The 19,376-nt window shown below is 35.5% G+C and overlaps 1 protein-coding gene across 1 annotated transcript in view; it reads left to right on the plus strand.

Moving 5' to 3' along the window:
* The first annotated feature begins 1,272 nt into the window (after positions 1-1,272).
* Positions 1,273-19,376, plus strand: part of LOC120635034 (solute carrier organic anion transporter family member 4A1) — an 88,955-nt gene continuing 70,851 nt past the window's right edge. The window contains exons 1-2 of the mRNA XM_039905943.1: positions 1,273-1,337; positions 12,158-12,274. Coding sequence (XP_039761877.1) covers positions 12,164-12,274 — 111 coding nt within the window. The 5' untranslated portion in view covers positions 1,273-1,337; positions 12,158-12,163. The remainder of the gene's footprint in view (positions 1,338-12,157; positions 12,275-19,376) is intronic.

Raw genomic sequence — 19,376 nt, forward strand, 5'->3', positions numbered from 1 at the left:
AAAAATAGGTTTTGGTTTCAGTTGGGTACATTTTTCATTTACACGTTGATAAAGCTCAAATTTGCCTACAATTTTTCAACTAGGACTTAAGGTTAGAAAAAAAAATATACGGGACTTGCGACTGTAATAGTAGTTAAATAAGGTACATTTTACTTTGACGGTATATTATGGTTTCTTATGTGAAAACGAATTCTCGATTTCGAGCGAGCAAATCTCGTACTTGTAGGTTGATCTGCCGTCACCACACGGCATAACGTACGTTGATTACAAAAAAAATACTATAATTTATATTAATTTGAGTAAACAACTATAATAACATATTAAAGTTCATCGCCACTTTGTATAGGCAATAGAACGCTGTTAGTGCAGCCGAGCGTAAAAATCCATAATTTTCCCGCGCGTTGAGCCACCCTACACATCCGGTCAAACAGGTTGCCGCGGTCCTTCACCAGTGAAGTGATTGTGTAGTTTTTATCGATAATAATTGTCCTGAAAAAATATCGATACATATCAAATATGATAATTAAACCGTGCTTTGAGCCCACTATATAACTTATCAAGGAGGTATCACCTAACCTTAATAAGTAAGGGGATTATGGTATAGTTTTATCGATATTTGTTCTAAGAAATGTTACTGTCATACTATGTTATTTTAATTTATAAAGGCAACAGGTGGGAGCAATACTTTATAAGCTACTTATCGTTCGCAAAATAACGAAACTAAGTGCATCAGCATACAAATGCAAAACAAAAAGAAACAAAACAGAAACAAAAAGAAATATTTGTTACGTCAAAAGTTTAAGGAATTGGAAAATAATAGGAACAACTAAATTAGAGGGTTTCATGAATTCTTGAATTATTAAAAAATATTTTAAAGTTGTAACATTAGTCAGTAAATAGTAGATAAATAACTAAGCCACTATTTGCCATCGGATTGAGTATTAAAAAAAAAATAGTTATTATTCTTTAATTCCGCCAACTCCACGCCATAACAACAACATTGACGGGCTAATTATGCGCAGAGGTAAACTCATTATCGATACAATTTATTATGTCACTGTCGCAGCACTACCGGCGCTCGCGCTCCACAGTTCACCGCGCGACAGGTGAAACGTCGCACGTTCCGTTTCGCGTAAACATAAATCCGAGCGCAATTTTAAAATTCGAATCACGATCGACGCACGCGCAGTTTTACTTTTACTTTTTATTACATAATAAGTGTGTCACGATTTATTCTGTGCTGTGTTACGTTTGTGTTTTTATTGTGAATTTTTATTTGTTTTTGTATCTCTTTCAATTTTGAGGATTGTACGCGATGAAATAAGTGATTAAAAAATGTGAGTAAATATTACATATAAGTTAACTTAGTTGAAATGAATTTAATAGTTTTATTTTCTTCCTTTGCTTAACACTTTACACTCTACCGACGTGCCGCTAACCGCATTAGCGTTCTGGTACGACGATGTCGCGTAGAAACCGATTATGGTTTGAATATGACATGCTTCCTACAGGTTAGCCCGTTACCATCTTAGATTGCAGTCAAGGGCCAACTTGTAGTGGTATAAACTTGTCTTTACGAATTCATGACTACAATCTCACCTGATGGTAATGGTATGGCAGTTACGCTAAATCGCTTAGCGTTCACGTCTTTCTCGCTAGGGTGGTAACTAGCCACGATCAAAGCCTCAAAATACAATTTTCACAGAGGAGTGTGAAATTTAACAGTCTGCACGTCAACTATGGGTTAAACCCTTCTCATTGATATAGACGGCCGATTGGCGAAGTAGCAGAAGTGGACAGACCCTGCGCTCTGAGTCCACTCTGGGTTCGATTCCCAAGACTGGAAAATGTTTGTGAGACGAACATGAATCTTTCTTAGTTAGTCTCTGGGTGTTAATCTGCCTATTACAAGTATTTATGTGTATTATAATATAAACTAAGAGTTATCATAACTGTTTGTAGTTTTAATTTAATTTATTTTTCTTTTAAGTCAATGTCAATGTTAGTCAAATAGAATTCAATGAAATTATCAATGAACATATATATATATCTCCCGTAACAAATACTAGTTCAAAAATGAAAAGAAAAATACATTTTTGAGGAAACTAAGAATCAGCCGAATACCTAATTCGGTTCGGTATATTTTGGACCTATATTCGGCCCATCTCTAGTATAATTCATAAAATATTTATCAGTCATAAGCTACGCTAACTTTGAGGCTAGATGGCCATGTGTGTAGTCTTTTTTTTTTGTTATCACCACGTCATAGTCGAGTTAGTTGAGCTATGAAGCACTTCATACCCAAGCTTTTTTATCATATATGTAATCCTTAATATTATAAAAGGATTTTTCTGTAAGCTTACGTTTTACATAAACTTTTTGAGAGACATCTCAAGTATTTCATCTGGTAATTTGTTATAAAATGATACTAACTTTATGCAGCCGAGTAGACTGCACTACAATTTTATTTTTACTTCTAATATTAATATTGTTACAGTCCACTTTCTTTTTAAATTCTGTTATATTTTTATGTTTATATTTCCATATCAAGTATATCAAGGTGGTATTAAGAGTTAGTGTCTTTAATATCGAATCTTAAATGAAACGGTAGTGTACATACATATTATATTTAAACTATATATACTGTATTTATTTAATTTTTAATTCGTTTAGTGAACTAAATACAAATAATCATCATCATTATAACTTCAACCAATTAAAGTCCACGGCTGGACATAGGTCTTTTGTAGAGAGTTCCAAAATACACGGTCTTGGGCCGCTTGTTCCAGCGGCTCCCAGCGACTCGTTTGATGTCGTCTGTCCACCTCGTTGGGAGACGACCAACGTTGCGTTTACCTGTGCGGGGTCGCCATTCCAGCATTTTGGAACCCCATCGTCCCTTGGTTCCCCGAGCTATATGCCCCACTCATTTCCACTTCAGCTTCAAACTACAGTAACAATCATAAATGAAACGGTAGCGTATATATACAACGGCGTGCAATAGAAAATTTTTCTATTAATAGTAATAGAAAAGTTTTATCTTCCTACTCTTAGGGAAGCCAGTGCTTTTATGCGTGTATGAATTGCACGCCGCTACATATATAGTATATAGTGACATGGATCCGCGCTGTGTAGTGGGCCGGTAATGGGTTGAAGATTTTGGGAATGCTAGTAATTTTGATTCTTGTGCAAGTGTGCAAAAGTAAAACCGCAATAGATTGTAGGTACGCCCCGCGCCGATTAGTCCTGCACATAATCGATTTCAACGCGAGTGCAGCTGCCGGTGTAAGTTATAACGGTTTTTAGGTGCTTGCTGTCCGTCTGTCCGTCCGTTTGTAGGTAGCAGGCAGGCTAGCAATATAACATTCTATCTCATGAACCGCATTAGGTATAGATTTGAATTTTTCACAGAAGGTATATTTATATGGCCGCTGTAATAAAAAAGAAAAAAAAGTTGAAATTTAAAGTGTACGTTTTTTTTTCGATAGGTAATGATGAGGCTGAGGTTTTTTTTTATTAATTTTGTTTTCTCACATATTGCTTTTATTATTCGATTTACGACTTCAAAAAAGAGGAGCTTCTCAATTCGTCGTGATCTTTTTTTTATGTATGTTACCCGATTATTCGAAGACGCCTGACCGATTTGAAAAATTTCCAAGTGGTCCCATTTAAATTTTATCGAAATCGGTCGAGCTGTTATTAAAAAATCAACAATTATGTAACCTAAAGAAGCAAATTTTGCTTTTAAGTTCCTGGGCGTATATTAAAGTCGATTTTTTTTTAAATTTCAAAACGTTTTTTGGGACAGAACAACATTGCTTCAGCAATTTGATAAATAGAGTTCTTTGGGACGTTCTTTCTAAACACATTAGTAAATTAAAATTATAAAAAAACAAAAATAAATTACAAAGAGGGGCCTACTGACTTGGGGCCTTGGTCCGTCAATTATTACTACTTATAAAAAAAATACGTTATGTTAAGAACTAACGGGAACTCTATTCACAAAAAGTGTAACGAGCGAAGCGTAGAATGCGAGGGTAAACTAAAAAGTTATGAATATATTTGAAAGTAATGAATTATTTTGAAATCATAAAAACATACATTCAAAAAGAAAATCTCTTTTGATTAATTTGTATGTGCATTTTCTATTTCTTATATCAGTTTTGTTTCTATTTTTATAAAGATTGTTAAAAGGACGAGTTGTTTGTACGCACGAGCGTAGCAAAGGTGTACATAAACAAATAAATAAATAATAAATATACTACGACAATACACACATCGCCATCTAGCCCCAAAGTAAACGTAGCTTGTGTTATGGGAACTAAGATGACTGATAAATAATTCTATGAATAATACACATAAAGACTTATAATATACAGATAAACAACCAGACACTGAAAAACCTTCATGTTCATCACACAAACATTTTTCAGTTGTGGGCACGGGTCTCCTACCACAATGATAAGAGTCGAGGCCGTAGATAACCACATTAGTAGAATTTATACGCCTCGGAGTACTCTCAGGCATGCAGGTTTCCTCACGATGGTTTCCTTCACCGTTGAATCTAGTGATATTTTAATTACTTAAAACGCACATAACCAGAAAAGTTAGAGGTGCGCAATGGCGTGCATAGAAGGTATGCACAGGGTATGCAGATGATAACCAATGAAGAAAATCTCCAGTACGAGTTACAAATACTTAAGGAAAGGCAGTGGCGTGCACTGGATTTATTTCCAGGTTAAGCAGGAAAAGTGCATAAAGCGGCAAAAATTCTCCCCCTATACGAGTTATATATCAATTTTAGGGTAGGCATTGCTTTTGCGCATGTATGAAGTGCACGGCACTGGAGGTGCGTACTAGTATTCAAACTCGGCAACTGAAACCGAAGTCTATCACCGCTTTCAGTTTCCACTTCCATCAAATAGTATCTAACCAGACATAATGTTTACAGTTAGCGGAATCCCGCGCACGTTTATGTTAGGCCTTATGAATTATTAATATCATACTTCTGCTCAAAATGTTGCTATCTCAATATTAACGTAACGGTATTTGAAGATGTTTTAAGTTCAACCACACTTAATGCGCATCGTTGTTATATCTTTTCGTGTACAATTTTTACTCGTTTCACCATGATTATGTTTCGGTGACAAACATACCTATTTTAGCAGATTTTTTTAGATGTTGGATTACCTATACAAGCGGTGATGGGCGGGTAGGAGCTCGACTTTACTTTCGGGGGCCGAGTTCGAATCCCAGCTAACCTAACCTTAGTCTAACCTTTAACTTTTTTAAGTTATGTGCGTTTTAAGTAATTAAAATATTACTTGCTTCAACGGTGAAGGAAAACATCGTGAAGAAACCTGCATACCTGAGAGTTCTACATAATGTTCTCAAACATGTGTTGAGTCCACCAATCCACACTGGGCCTGTGTGGTGGACTACGGTCTTAACTACTTCTTATTGTGGAAGTAGACCCGTGCCGTATAGTGGGCCCGTGCCCAATAACCTATAACAGTCCACTGCTGGACTAAAGGCCTCTCCTCATGGACTAAACCCCCCAGGTTTGCTCATAATCCAGACAGAGGCAGACGGGTTCGTAATCACAGTAGTTGGTAGTAGTAAAACAGAGGACACCCGTTCTCCGTTATATTCTCTTAGTCGCCTCGTACGACAACCGCGGAAAGGGGGTAAACCTTAACAACTGTATGCTGATCTACCGTCACCACACGGCTGACTTAATATGTTACTGTATTACAATATAGTAACATATTATATCAATGCCCAGTGTTTTAATAATAAGAAACTTTGTTAATAAATTAATATTTTTTTTTATAAGTACAGTAGCGGTTCCCTAGTCTCCCTTAAATATAGATGTGCTGTGGCGGACGTGGTTCCTGGTTCGGTTTCCGATTTGAGTGGATAATTTAAGGCTATCTCTGCTCCGGTTAAAGAGATTTAGCTTTTTGGTACAAAGCCGCGTAGATACAGATAAGTTCAATACAACTGCCATACCCCGAAATAAGCATTTTTTTTTTTTATTTTTTTTTTTATAAATAAATAAATATTTACTACGACAATACACACATCGCCACCTAGCCCCAAAGTAAGCGTAGCTTGTGTTATGGGTACTAAGATGCCTGATGAATATTTTTATGAATTATATGTATATAATTCATAAAATGAAGGCAGGTGGAAAACCGATACTGAAAGTCCTTCAGCGATTGTTTGATTCCGTTATTCACCAAGGCACAACGCCAGAGGCATGGCACAGGAGTGTGGTGGTTCTGTTCTTCAAAAAAGGACTTGGCATCAACATTAACGGCGAGTACATCACTCAACTTCGGTTTGCCGACGATGTAGTCATAATGGCAGAGACTCTGGGAGACCTAAATACGATGCTCGATGGCCTCAGCAGAGCTTCTCAACAGGTTGGCCTACGAATGAACATGAGCAAGACGAAGATTATGTCTAATGCTCATGTTCCGCTTCAACCAGTAATCGTTGAGAACACTGCACTCGAAATTGTTGACGAATACGTATACCTAGGACACACGATCCAGTTAGGTAGGTCCAATTTCGAGAAGGAGGTGAACCGCCGAATCCAACTCGGATGGGCAGCGTTCGGGAAACTCCGTGCCATCTTTTCGTCAGAAATCCCTCAGTGCCTGAAGACGAAAGTCTTCGAACAGTGCGTGTTGCCAGTGATGACCTATGGCTCTGAAACATGGTCGTTAACTATGGGCCTCATAAGAAGGCTTAGAGTCACTCAGCGGGCGATGGAGAGAGCTATGCTCGGAGTATCTCTACGCGATCGAATCAGAAATGTGGAGATTCGTAGAAGAACCAAAGTTACCGACATAGCTCAACGAGTCGCGAAGCTTAAGTGGCAATGGGCCGGGCACATAGTTCGGAGAAAGGATGGACGTTGGGGTCCCAAGGTGCTGGAATGGCAGCCCCGTACTGGTAAGCGCAGCGTTGGTCGACCCCCAACGAGGTGGACAGACGACATTAAGCGCGTCGCAGGAAGCCGTTGGATCCAAGCGGCTCAGAATCGTGGAACTTGGAACTCCCTACAAAAGACCTATGTCCAGCCGTGGACGTCTATCGGTTGATGTGATGATGAATTCATAAATACTTAGAATAATACATATAAACACCCAGACACTGAAAAACATTCATGCTCATCACACAAACATTTTCCAGTAGTGGGAATCGAACCCACGGCCTTGGACAGAAAGCAGGGTCGCTGCAAACTGCGCCAATCGGCCGTCAAACTAAGCATTATCATAAATCACCAGGTGACCTTCAGTCGAGGGTGGGATATAAAAAAACAGACATTGTCTATATCTCAATTATATTCAGAAGTATCTAAGTACTATACGTGCGTTAATTCTCCTCGTTTTAAAAAGGTAATTTCTTTTTGGTAACACTTTTTAAACATATTTTTTTATATCATACGAAAAGGTACGTCGTAATTAAGTAAACCAGTTTTGCAAAAAGGTTGCAACAAAAAAAAAATGTACGAAATTAAGATTACAGGGTAATGTATGCATAGAGGTTGAATGTCATGAATTTATTCATGCCCGCCGGTTGAGGCGCGAACGGCACAGCCAATTTGCCTCTGCTGTAACTCTGTAAGCCACCTGTGTAAACTCGGCGTGACTTCACATCATTTTATTATGAGCAAATACAAAAATGATGCGATGGAGAGAGCTATGCTCGGAGTATCTCTACGCGATCGAATCAGAAATGTGGAGATTCGTAGAAGAACCAAAGTTACCGACATAGCTCAACGAGTCGCGAAGCTTAAGTGGCAATGGGCCGGGCACATAGTTCGGAGAAAGGATGGACTTTGGGGTCCCAAGGTGCTGGAATGGCAGCCCCGTACTGGTAAGCGCAGCGTTGGTCGACCCCCAACGAGGTGGACAGACGACATTAAGCGCGTCGCAGGTAGCCGTTGGATCCAAGCGGCTCAGAATCGTGGAACTTGAAACTCCCTACAAAAGACCTATGTCCAGCAGTGGACGTCTATCGGTTGATGTGATGATGATGATGAAATACAAAAATACTAACCTGTCAATTTACTATGAAACACAGCGTTCTAAACATTAAACCCAAATATATATATATATATATATATATATAATATATATAACTAGTAAATTAAAACCGAAATAATACTTCACAAGTTTTAGATGTACTGTCTCTGAGACTTATCTGTGAAACCGAAAACCTAATAGTTTTAGAGTAAACCACTGATAGAAATCAGAATATCAGATGCAAAATTATTTAAGTTATAAAATGAAGAAAATCTCGAGTTGAAACTATAAATACTTAAGGGTAGGCTTTTTATAACTCTTACAACGCCTATCCTTAAGTTTTTTAAAACTCGTACTGGAGGTTTTTTTTTCATTTTATATCATCTGCATACCCTCTATGCACGCCACTGGTCACTGCATAAGGTACGCGTCGCGTAACTTAGGTGTTACTCGTGTTGGTCTTTTATCTTCAATAGTGTTGTCATAAGCAAACACTTTCAATTCGTGTGTATGGAAAAATAAATATGCTTGATTTTCTTTAATAATTTTAGAGGGTTATACAAGATTTCAAACGCTAGCGACGCAAAATACAGGATATGCTATAATCATATTGCACGACTCATGATGCGAAGCATCAGAGAGTTTGAGAGAGAGAGAGAGAGAGAGAAAAAAATTTTTTCGCCTCATTTCGGCGGCTATTTTTATTATTATAGCCTTGTTAGTTCATGGAATCAAGATATTTTGCATACTATTGTCGAGATAATTTAATGGAGATTAATTCCATACTTTTAAATTTGATTCACTGCAATAGAATTGGAAAAAAACAATAAAATAGGTCAAAAAATTTTCCTGTCCGTCATGTGTGAAACCCGAAAACACTCTAACTTGTGAAAAAATCCATTATTTGAGTTAAATTTAAAAAAAAAAAATTCTAATCGACTATTGTAGGTCACTGAATGCGAATGATTAATTAATTCAGTGTAGTTTAATTGCAATTAATAAAAAACGAAAACTGCAAGACTGTAATATCTATATATATCCATGTAAAATTAACATGGATGGTGATATATCTATATCTATAGATATTATGTACATTTATTCCACCAGGGGCCACCAGGGGCGCTTGTGCAGTACCTTCCTAGTACAGCTGTTTTTTCGGCAACTAATTTTGAACGACTTCTGTTTTTTTTTTTTTTTCAATGTTTGATAATTAAATGAGCATTATGAGTCCTGCACTTTTGGATTTTCCAAATTTACTTATTTATAAAATATGTTTTCGTCCAAAATACAGAAGTCTGTGCAGCCTTTTTTTTCTATTACATTTAGTAGTAGTTGAGCTTTTTGTAACATAGCTTTTCCTGGAACGTACCTAATAAGAGGTAGGGTACCACCGTGCTTATTAAAAAAAAAAAAGCTGTGTTCTGATCTGAAGGGTGTGGTTGCTTGTGCTATGTCACATGAGTCTTAGCACCAACGCCTTTGGTTGCGGACACAGGGCGGCACATAGCAGGATGTTTTCTAGTATGCCCTGCAAAGTTTCGCTCATAATAACATCTGCTTGGTCCGTTATTTATTTTAACTAAAAAAAAAACCATTCAGACGTAATAAGGTAAAATCAATACATATACCGAAAGCAGTCAATGGTCATTGGATACAACCGAGCCTTGCAACCGTGCGGAACAAGTGATCGTGTGTGACGTCACAAATACTAATTAAATAGAAAGGCGCGGACGCAGTGCACAGTGCAATGAATGCGGTTCCCATGAGCTTTAATGCTGTGTTACGTGTGTAGGAAAGTGTATCGCAGATTTATGGGAGGTTCATGAAAGTTAATATGTAATCTAAACTAAATTAATACTATGAATAGGAAAGATTTTTTTATTTGGTTATTTTTGTACCCAATAGGCTCCGAAAGTACTTGACCGATTATAACCATTCTATAACCATAAGAAAGCTTAACTATGACAAAGTAATTTGTCTATAATTTGTCTTTAAAAAAATGAAGATCCTTAAGAAAATTGCAATAATGTAACCCAAAGTAGCAACATTTTGCTTATAAAATTCATAACATGTCGCGTGATGAGAAAACTATTGATGATACATAAAAATTATGTGCTACTTGGTTAAAGTACTCATTATTACCAACAAAAAAGTACGCGAGGGAATATACCTTCTTATCATAGTTAAGTCGCAATACCAGCTTTTGTGTTTTAAAATTTTATTAGACCGTCGGTAGAAACAAAAGAGGGTAATTTTTTACAAGAATTATACACAACTTAAAAATATCCTTTGAAACAAAAACAAACGCAGACGCAGTCGCTGTCAAGAGCTGGTATAAAATAAAAGTCATTTGTGGCCGTGGGGTTGAGTATCTTACTATAACATGATGCCGAAGGTAATTTTGGTAAAAAGTAATACCAATAAGTACCAGTTAAGTTGGAAAAAACAGTTAAAATATATTACAGCGAGGTTACTATAACTAAAAATGATGAATATCAGGCTGCTTAGAAGCTCATCATAATGTGACATCTTCTTCTTCGTATCGGTTAAGGCCGTAGTCCACCAAGCTGGTCCAGTGCGGATTGGTGAACTCCACACGCCTTTGAGAACATTATGGGGAACTCTCAGGCATGCACGTTTCCTTACGATGTTCGTTGAAGCAAGTGCTATTTTAATTGCTTAAAAACGCATAGAACTTTGAAAAGTTAGAGGTGCGAGTTGCTGGGATTCGAACTCTCCCCTCGAAAGTGAAATCGAAGTCCTACCCTCGGTTACCACCGCTTCGGTGGTCATAATATGACTATACGAGTACACACATAATTTACATTTATTGTATGTTATAGTATTTAAATATGTAAGTGTTGTTATTATATATATTAGTTTATTTTTATTTATTAATTATATTATTTAATTTTTATCTTTTTGTGTACACTAGTTTATGTATTAGCATGTAGTTATTCGCATGTATGTATTTTAATATTTGTACCACCAGCAGTCTATTCTCCTCTTCTTTTTTTTTTTCTAATTCTAAGGTTGCCTGGCAGAGATCGCTATTAAGCGATAAGGCCGCCTTTTGTATTACTACTTCTTTCGATATGTTTCTGTTTTTGTTATATTTTAAATATGTTATTGTTGTGGTATACAAATAAAGAGTTAAATAAATAATAAATAAATAATAATTTTAAGAACGGTGATCTCTGAAAAGAGCACCTGCTAAGTTTCTTTGCGGCATCTTCTCGGTAGAATCTGCCTTCCCCATCCGATTTCCCGGTGATAGAGTCAAAAATAAGAGTGTCTCTTAGTTACGCTAATAACTATTTCAGAAATGATTGCTTGATCCTGGAAATAATGTTGATTTTGTAAAGTATATCGGTTTCTTAATTTCACCATAACTTTTAAATGCAGGTTTCAAAATAAGAGGTATCGTGAGAATCCTTTTATTATCAGCCTCAGTGTCATTATAGTTTGTTTGGAAAAAAGTCAGTTTATATAATAAAGTATATATACATATATTTTATATGTATGTCTATTTATTTTCGAATATATATGTATATATAATTGCACTATCCCGCTCTCTTGCAGCTTTTCCTTCTGCCAGAGGTTGCCTGTAAGAGATTCTATATTTGTTTTTAATTTATATAAAATGTGTGTGTGCAATAAAGACTTAAAAAAAAAAACTAACCCTAAACACATAAAGTAAATCAATATATAAAGAAAGTTTGGATAGATCCTTATCCAAACTTTCTTTATGTATTGATTTAGTTATTATTTTTTTTCTTTAATTTATTGTGTTAGTTTGTGTGTATTTTAATAAAGCCTTTTTAAAGTAATAAAAAAATCTTGCGAGCAAGTGTTTCCGACGATAGTATTCAGAGACTCTTTTAATGCCCTAATTTTTATGCCTCTTTTAATGTCTTTAAGTAAAGCTTGCCGTTCATAATCTTCATCCGCACCAATTTGGTTCTATAGTTTGAACCCGTTTTACAGGAGCCCATGTGTAGGTACTATTCCAAGCTGTTGGTCCGATGATGATAATTTACTCTCTCTATAATCGCAAAAAACCCAGTCAACAAATTTGTATGGTTTTTTTTTAATTGCGAATTTCTTTGTCTTTCCAGTTGACAATGTTGCCCGAGGACGCGGGAGGAGTGGTCAATAAGGCCTTCGAGGGTCTGGACGACGGCTTCCAGACCATCGACCTCCGCGCGCGGAGAGAGGACGGCACTCTGAGATCGGTAATTATTACTTATATTATAAATGAATATACTACGACAATACACACATCGCCATCTAGTCCCAAAGTAATAGTAGCTTGTGTTATGGGTAATAAGATAACTGATGAATATTTTTTATGAATAATATATATAAATACTTATAATATATAGATAAACACCCAGACACTGAGAAACGTTCATGTTCATCACAAAAACATTGTCCAGTTGTGGGAATCGAACCCACGGCCTTGGACTCAGAAAGCACGGTCGCTGCCCACTGCGCCAATCGGCCGTCAACAAAATATTATAAGTGCGAAAGTGTGTTTGTTTGTTTGGCTTCACTTTACGTCATCACTATGTAACCAGTCGACTTGATTTTTATTTTTAGATTTATATTATAAAAATCGGATTTTTTCCAACCCTGCTAAAAATAGAGTTTAGTCAGAAGTTTAGTAGCGATAGATCAACGCAATCTGCGTGCAATCGATTGCTGCGACAGATTGCCTGTGAATGGGGACCTTTACAGTCGAGGCTATTAAAGAAATTTATTGTTATTTAGGTACACATACCCAGTGAAGTGAAACACAGGTAGGTAGTTGTTATAGTAATATTAATGTTCTTTGACTAATGTATATTCAAAGCATATTTAATAGAAATATAAATTGATTTCACAATAAGTGCGCAATAGTGTTTGTAGTAAACGAGTTATTTATAAAAAAAGCTTCCTTATATAATAAGTATTTGAATCCTTGAAAAGAGCGTCAACATGTGGTAGGATAAGATAAAAATAACGTATTGTTATTCTTAAAAAGGTTCTGAAAAACTCAGCGACAGCATATATCTACCTATCTTTTATGTGGAAGCCATAATAGCCAATAAAGTGAGCAATAAATACATTTAAATTTACTCTATTTACAATGCCCATTTTATGGTATTCAATTAATTGTTATCAAAATTTTTATATGAGTCATGAGGCGGTGACTGTATAGGTATCGACCGTAGCCTTTCTTTTTTAAAAATGATAAAAAACATCGAATTTTTACTCTTTTTACTTTTGTACTCTTGATTTAGTGACAAATACAACAATGGGAAAAAATTGTTAAATTATGTATGTTATTTAACTTCATGACGAAAATAACTACGAAAAACAACTAAAAATTAATTATGTTCTAAGAAGAAGCAATTTTCAGTTTTCCCTCCAAAAGCCATAAATATGGCGCGGTTTAAATTTCGTTCGGAAATCAAATTAAACTCGCATCAAGTTCGTGGCACGTGCGCAGTAGTACGGGCGGTAGTATATGCAAGAGAAGTAGATACATTTTTAATTAACCTCAATTGTAATTCTACAATTTTCCTTAAAATTCCTTGACACCGCTAACAGAAAGCAGCTATTTAATCTAACATTAAATATTTTCTTTTCTTTGCACATACGAGTATAAATTATGTTTATAAAAAGAGGTTGACTAATATTTAAGAAGTCAACATGTTTTTTTTCTCAGCTGCCTTTTTAGTTACTCCAGATAGAAAATGTATGAATTTAAGAAAAAAATCTGAGTACGAGTATGAGTATGAGGAGTCACAGGTGGTTAAAATGGCCTTAAAGTGCATCGAGTGATTTATATCTCTCCTTACGGCTAGGATAGCCCGTTCACATACTATTGCTAATTTTAAATCTATTTTATATAAAATATATTTTACATTAATTAAGTATATAAATATTTTTTTTTAATCTGCAACACTTAAATGATGCCCGCTTTGAAACGAGCGAACCGACAGAGAAGAAGAATAACTTTGAATATCGTGCTATTCGGAATATTTATATTTGTAATCAACTTAATAACTTACAAGATTACTCGAATGCACATATATATTTCAATCTAAATATCAAAAATTGTTCTTTTTAGTTTAAGTAATTGGATAGTGTGAGCCTGAGATAATATATTATTTTTGTATTATTGATTATTTGTATTTGAATTCAAATGCATTTGAGATGATGATTCGCAATGATTTTGAAGAAAAAATTAAGTGAACTTTTAATAATAAGATGTGAGAACCAGAGAACAAATTTCGCATCATGAGAAATCGAATATGTAAACAGCATCTAAAAGCGTAGCATGTTCTATCCTCCTGTTGTTTATATACAGTTGCGGGTTAGCTGAACCCTCAGTTTCCCGCGTGGGGTGTACCGGGAGGCACTGTTACTCCGCTCCCGATTACACGGCAAACTTTTCACGATCGAAAATTCGTTGAAAGGTTTTTGTGACTCTGCAAGTATGTTTTGAATTCGGAAAATTTCTTTGGTTGGACGAGTCGTTTGATATACTGAAATGGTAGGTTATTACGTAATATTATTTCTTATTTTATAATTTTTTTTTTAAACTGAATAACGGATATTTTTTAACCCTTATTAATTTTTATAACTCATTAAATAAAAATTCTCACAAACTGGTCGTGAGTTCTCTTTTTAAATATATCAATTTCGTTTTTGTAACTTATTTTTTTACCTCGGTAATGCACTTCTTTTACTGATGGCACATGCACTAGTTTTACCTTAAAAACCCAGTCTACAAAAGTTATTGAAGGATTTAATGGGTTCTTTCGCGACCATCTTGTAACGAATAAAAAATATCACACTTTCGTTTCTTAACCAATATTAATTTTGTGTGATTTTTCAAAAATCGGTGCAACAACCTTCAATAAATAAAATATAAAGCAAAACCCAGTGCATTGTGAACCTCCGCTTTATAAGTCAGTCATAAAATGCACTAAATCTTAAGCAGAAGTAAGTAAAATACAGCCGTTTTGTAAAATATAAAAAACGAAAATAAAAAACTCCGACAAGAATTAAAAAGCTACAAGGTCCTTTGGTTCGGACCTTGTAGCTTGTAGCAAGAGTTCATGGATTGATAACTTGAAAAATCCATGGAAAGCTTTAATAAAAATAAACGGTATATGAAAAATTTTGTGTTCTTTAATTTTTCTTTTTGTATGGTGGGAGGTTTCGGCCGTGCCTAGTAACCACCCTGCCGACAAAAACGTTAAGTTAAGCGGTTAAGCGATTCAGCGTTCCTGTACGATGTCGCGTAGAAACATATGATAACATATTTTATATCACTGACATACCTCTAACAGGTTAGCCATTTTTTTTAATACCACAGTAATAATATTGTGTGCTGCATTTAAGTCTAAAATAAGATCGTATGAAGTTTTTACGCTGTTTAAGTTATACCTAGGTCTAGTTTTAGTTTAATTTATATCTTGGCAAAGTTATGTAAACAAAATTTTACCTCGTTTTCACAAAATATTGTCCCTAAACCCTGGTTTATTCAATTTATTTTTTATTTTTTCATTTTACTATACGAGTAAGTTAGCCCTTGACTGCAATATCACGTGGTGGTAAGTGATGATGTAGTCTAAGATGGTAGCGGGCTAACTTGTTAAGGAGTATGGTAGTTATACCCCTAATCGGTTTTACGCGACATAACACCGAAACACTAAATCGCTTAACGGCACGTCACCCTTATGCACATCCGTTACCATACCGTTTAAAATCAAGAAAATAGTACCATTTAAGTCTTTGACCTAGGTAGGTACACCTTAATGCCATCGGCACCCCTACCCACACAGTTCAAGGATTCTCCATATTGATAAGCCGTGAACTCAGGCTCATAGAAGAACAGTATAAAACAGTTCTATTTTTCTAAGTCAAAAATGCATAATTTTGACAGCGAGATCGATTTGCAATTGTCTATTGATTAGTTATTGAATATAGACTCGCGCTTGACCACAATCTTATATAGAAAATTATAGATAACTAAGATTAAATGCGCTTTCCTTAAAGATGTTACTTATCTATAATTGATTCTTATTTTAAACTCTCCGAGAAGATAACTAGGGAGAGTTTTCCAAGCTCTAACCATGCGTATGAGAAATGAAAACGCAGATATTATTTGTGCGAGTTTTTGGAATAATATAACGACATCGGTATGAAAGTCCGCCAATTTACTGCACAAAATCATTTTCCAAATTGCACAAGAATTTGTTGAGCGTTTTTAAACATACAAAATTTAAACTGAAGATCCTCCTGAAAAATTACAAAACCGGTAATTAACAGGATTTGTTTGTCTTTTGGCTGACGGACTCCGAGATATAAAATTTTTACAGTGTGAATAGGTGCAACTGGGTACGATGTTGCGTAGAAACCGATTAGGTGTATGTTTTTAATATAACTGCCATGTTCCGTAACAGGTTAACCAAGTACCATTACTTACCAGGTTACAGTCAAGGGCTAACTTGTAGTGGAATAAAAACATATTCATCCTTATGGGACTAAAACAGTACTTTTAATGTAATGTCAAAAGTCAAAGTCGAAAATATCTTCATTCGAGTAGGAGTAGGTGGCACTTTTGATGCGTACATGAGAATTACACAGTAGTGAGATGATGGCAATAACCATATAAACTTAAAACTAAAGCTACGAGAGTTCCAATCGAGTGCTGCACGGCTATCATGGGCAGGAGACAATTATCCCCGGGGAAAGGATATAGATTTATCTTCTCCCACAGCCTTATCAACTCTCAGAGCACTGGCGCACAAGTAGAAATAATATCAAAATAATATATGTGTATTAATAAACTGAGGTAAACTCGTCCAATTCCATGTTACATGATTTAGCAGGTGGGCACGTTAATTATATCCTTTGTCAGAGGATATAATCGGGGGATATAATTTTTATCTCCCGCCCGTGCTAGCCCTGCTGGTCTAAGAAGAAGCCCGCAACAACTTAGCCAGGTGTTTTTTTTTTGTTATCACCATCTCACATTGTCATTTAAAATTATTAGAAGAGCAACCTTGTTAGAGCAATAATTCACACCCAAGCTTTTTTATCGATTACTTAGTCTTTTATACCATAATATAATAATATAGACTTTTCATAAGCTTACGTTTAATACAAACTTTGAACTTTTTAAGAGACATCTCCAAGATATCAATGCAAATATTAGTAGTGTTGTAACAAAACTGATATAAGACTAATGCTTCTACCTACTTGTTATGGACGCGCATTTAAACATAAAAAAGTGCATACAAACTCTTTAGCTATGACATTAATATACGTATGTTCTAGACGTCAACCAGTTCGTAGAGTGGTCTGATACTCATGATTCATGACGTAGGTTAGAATAAAGCACAGGATGCCTTTTCAAGATCATAGCTTTTAAGCGCTATTGAACCGAGAGTGATAACTATATCACCTTTATTGCATGACTCTTAAATTATATAATGCAATATCATAGTGGCATATTCCGGCTATTGGTTATTGTAAGCCTATTGTAGAGCAGATTCCATTGAGTGAGTTTAACGTACGTGACATGGTTCGACACAGAGATTTAAGTTGTGAGTCCAAAAAAGTAATGAGAGACCTATGAGACGATAAATAAATTCAAATAATAAAAAAAAACATGTCATTATAAATCTACTTAAAAAAATGTTATATACCTCTGGCAACATGTTAGCGTATAATAAAACTGGCCAAGTGCGAGTATAGAAAAACGTCAAAAAATCATGTCTGCTCTATGGGAGCCTGCTTAAATATTGATTTTATTCTTTTTTTTAGTATTGGTTGTTTTAGCGGCAACAGAAATACATCATCTGTGAAAATTATAACTTCGAACTAACACGGTCCATGTGACACAGTCTGGTGACTGACAGACAGACAGACATACACGAAAAGGCAGTAGAGTCCTAGTAATAGGGTCCCGTTCCCGGAACTCTAAAAAACGCACACCTCATTTTGCTTATAATGATTATTTTGTTTCATAATTTATTTCAATTTCATTGAATCCATGTGCGGTCGGGGCCCTCGTCAAGTGCGAAGTTCTGAACTCTATCTACTATGAACATAGGAAAAAAATAGTATTTAACTAATGTGGCAGCCACATCAAAAATACGCCGCCGAACGGAACAAAACGTCTCGCAGAGAGAGAGCATAACGCTTTTTCCTTACGTGATGATTTCTACCAGTTAATTCCTAAAGCATTAAGGAACTTCATTTAAACGAAAACTGGCCAAGTGTGGGTCGGCATGAGGGTTTCAAATCAGAAAAGTTTTTATTATTTATTTAGTTATTATATCCGACCGCCGCGCCGCAAGACTTTGTGAAAAAATGTAATTCCCCATTATTTGGTGGCGGCAATCATGGATTCATAATTTATCATAGTTTGTAGTATTCTACTAGTCAAGTCAATTCATATTCAGCCATAGTCATTTGATACCCATATTGAGGGAGTTGTTAATAAATATATAATCCGCCATTCTGTAGCGGCGGTAACCTTAGACCGATTTTTATCAAACATAGCAAAGACAATCTCGACTTATTTAATTTCAAACAAAATAAAAAAACAATTTAGAAATCGGTTCCTCCGTTCTTGAGCAACGATGCCATAGACAGACATACACATCCACACACACACAGACACATCAAACTTATAACACCCCGTCGTTTTGCATCAGGGATTAAAATACATGCTCAAGGATAAAAAACTTAAAAAAATAAAAAAATCTTATATTTTATAATCATATAATAATATAAATAAATGTGCTTATACTCGCATCTAAATAGTGCTTGCTGCAATCCAATCACAATACAGTTTTGAATACGAGACGCAAGTTAAAGATGAAAGCGCATACTTAAGGAGTCAAAGAGGCGAAAAGTATAAATAAAGCAGTACGGTAGACATTATGAGAATACCTTGACTTTTTTGCGCAAAGTCCAACTTCCGTGACCTCACAAATTAAGTAAATAAACGACAACAGTTACTCTTAACTAACGGGAAAAATAACAATGGCTTCTATGATTTATGCGAATACATGCGAAATGGTGTGTACTGTAATTGAGTTTTCTTAAAATCTATACCAATATTATAAAGAGCTAACGGTTGTGAGTTTGTGACGTTGTAAGGGGTAATCTCTGGATCTGCTGAACCGATTTTCTAAATTATTTCACCATTAGAAAGCTACGTTATTGTGGAGTGTCACAGGTTTTTAAACTGAAATTTTTAAAGGCTTTATTAAACTGAAAACTCAAAAGAACCCAGTTTAGTAATCAGATCTGCACAGTAAGTCG

Source organism: Pararge aegeria, chromosome 2, assembly GCF_905163445.1.
Source record: "Pararge aegeria chromosome 2, ilParAegt1.1, whole genome shotgun sequence".
Taxonomy (NCBI): Eukaryota; Metazoa; Arthropoda; class Insecta; order Lepidoptera; family Nymphalidae; genus Pararge; species Pararge aegeria.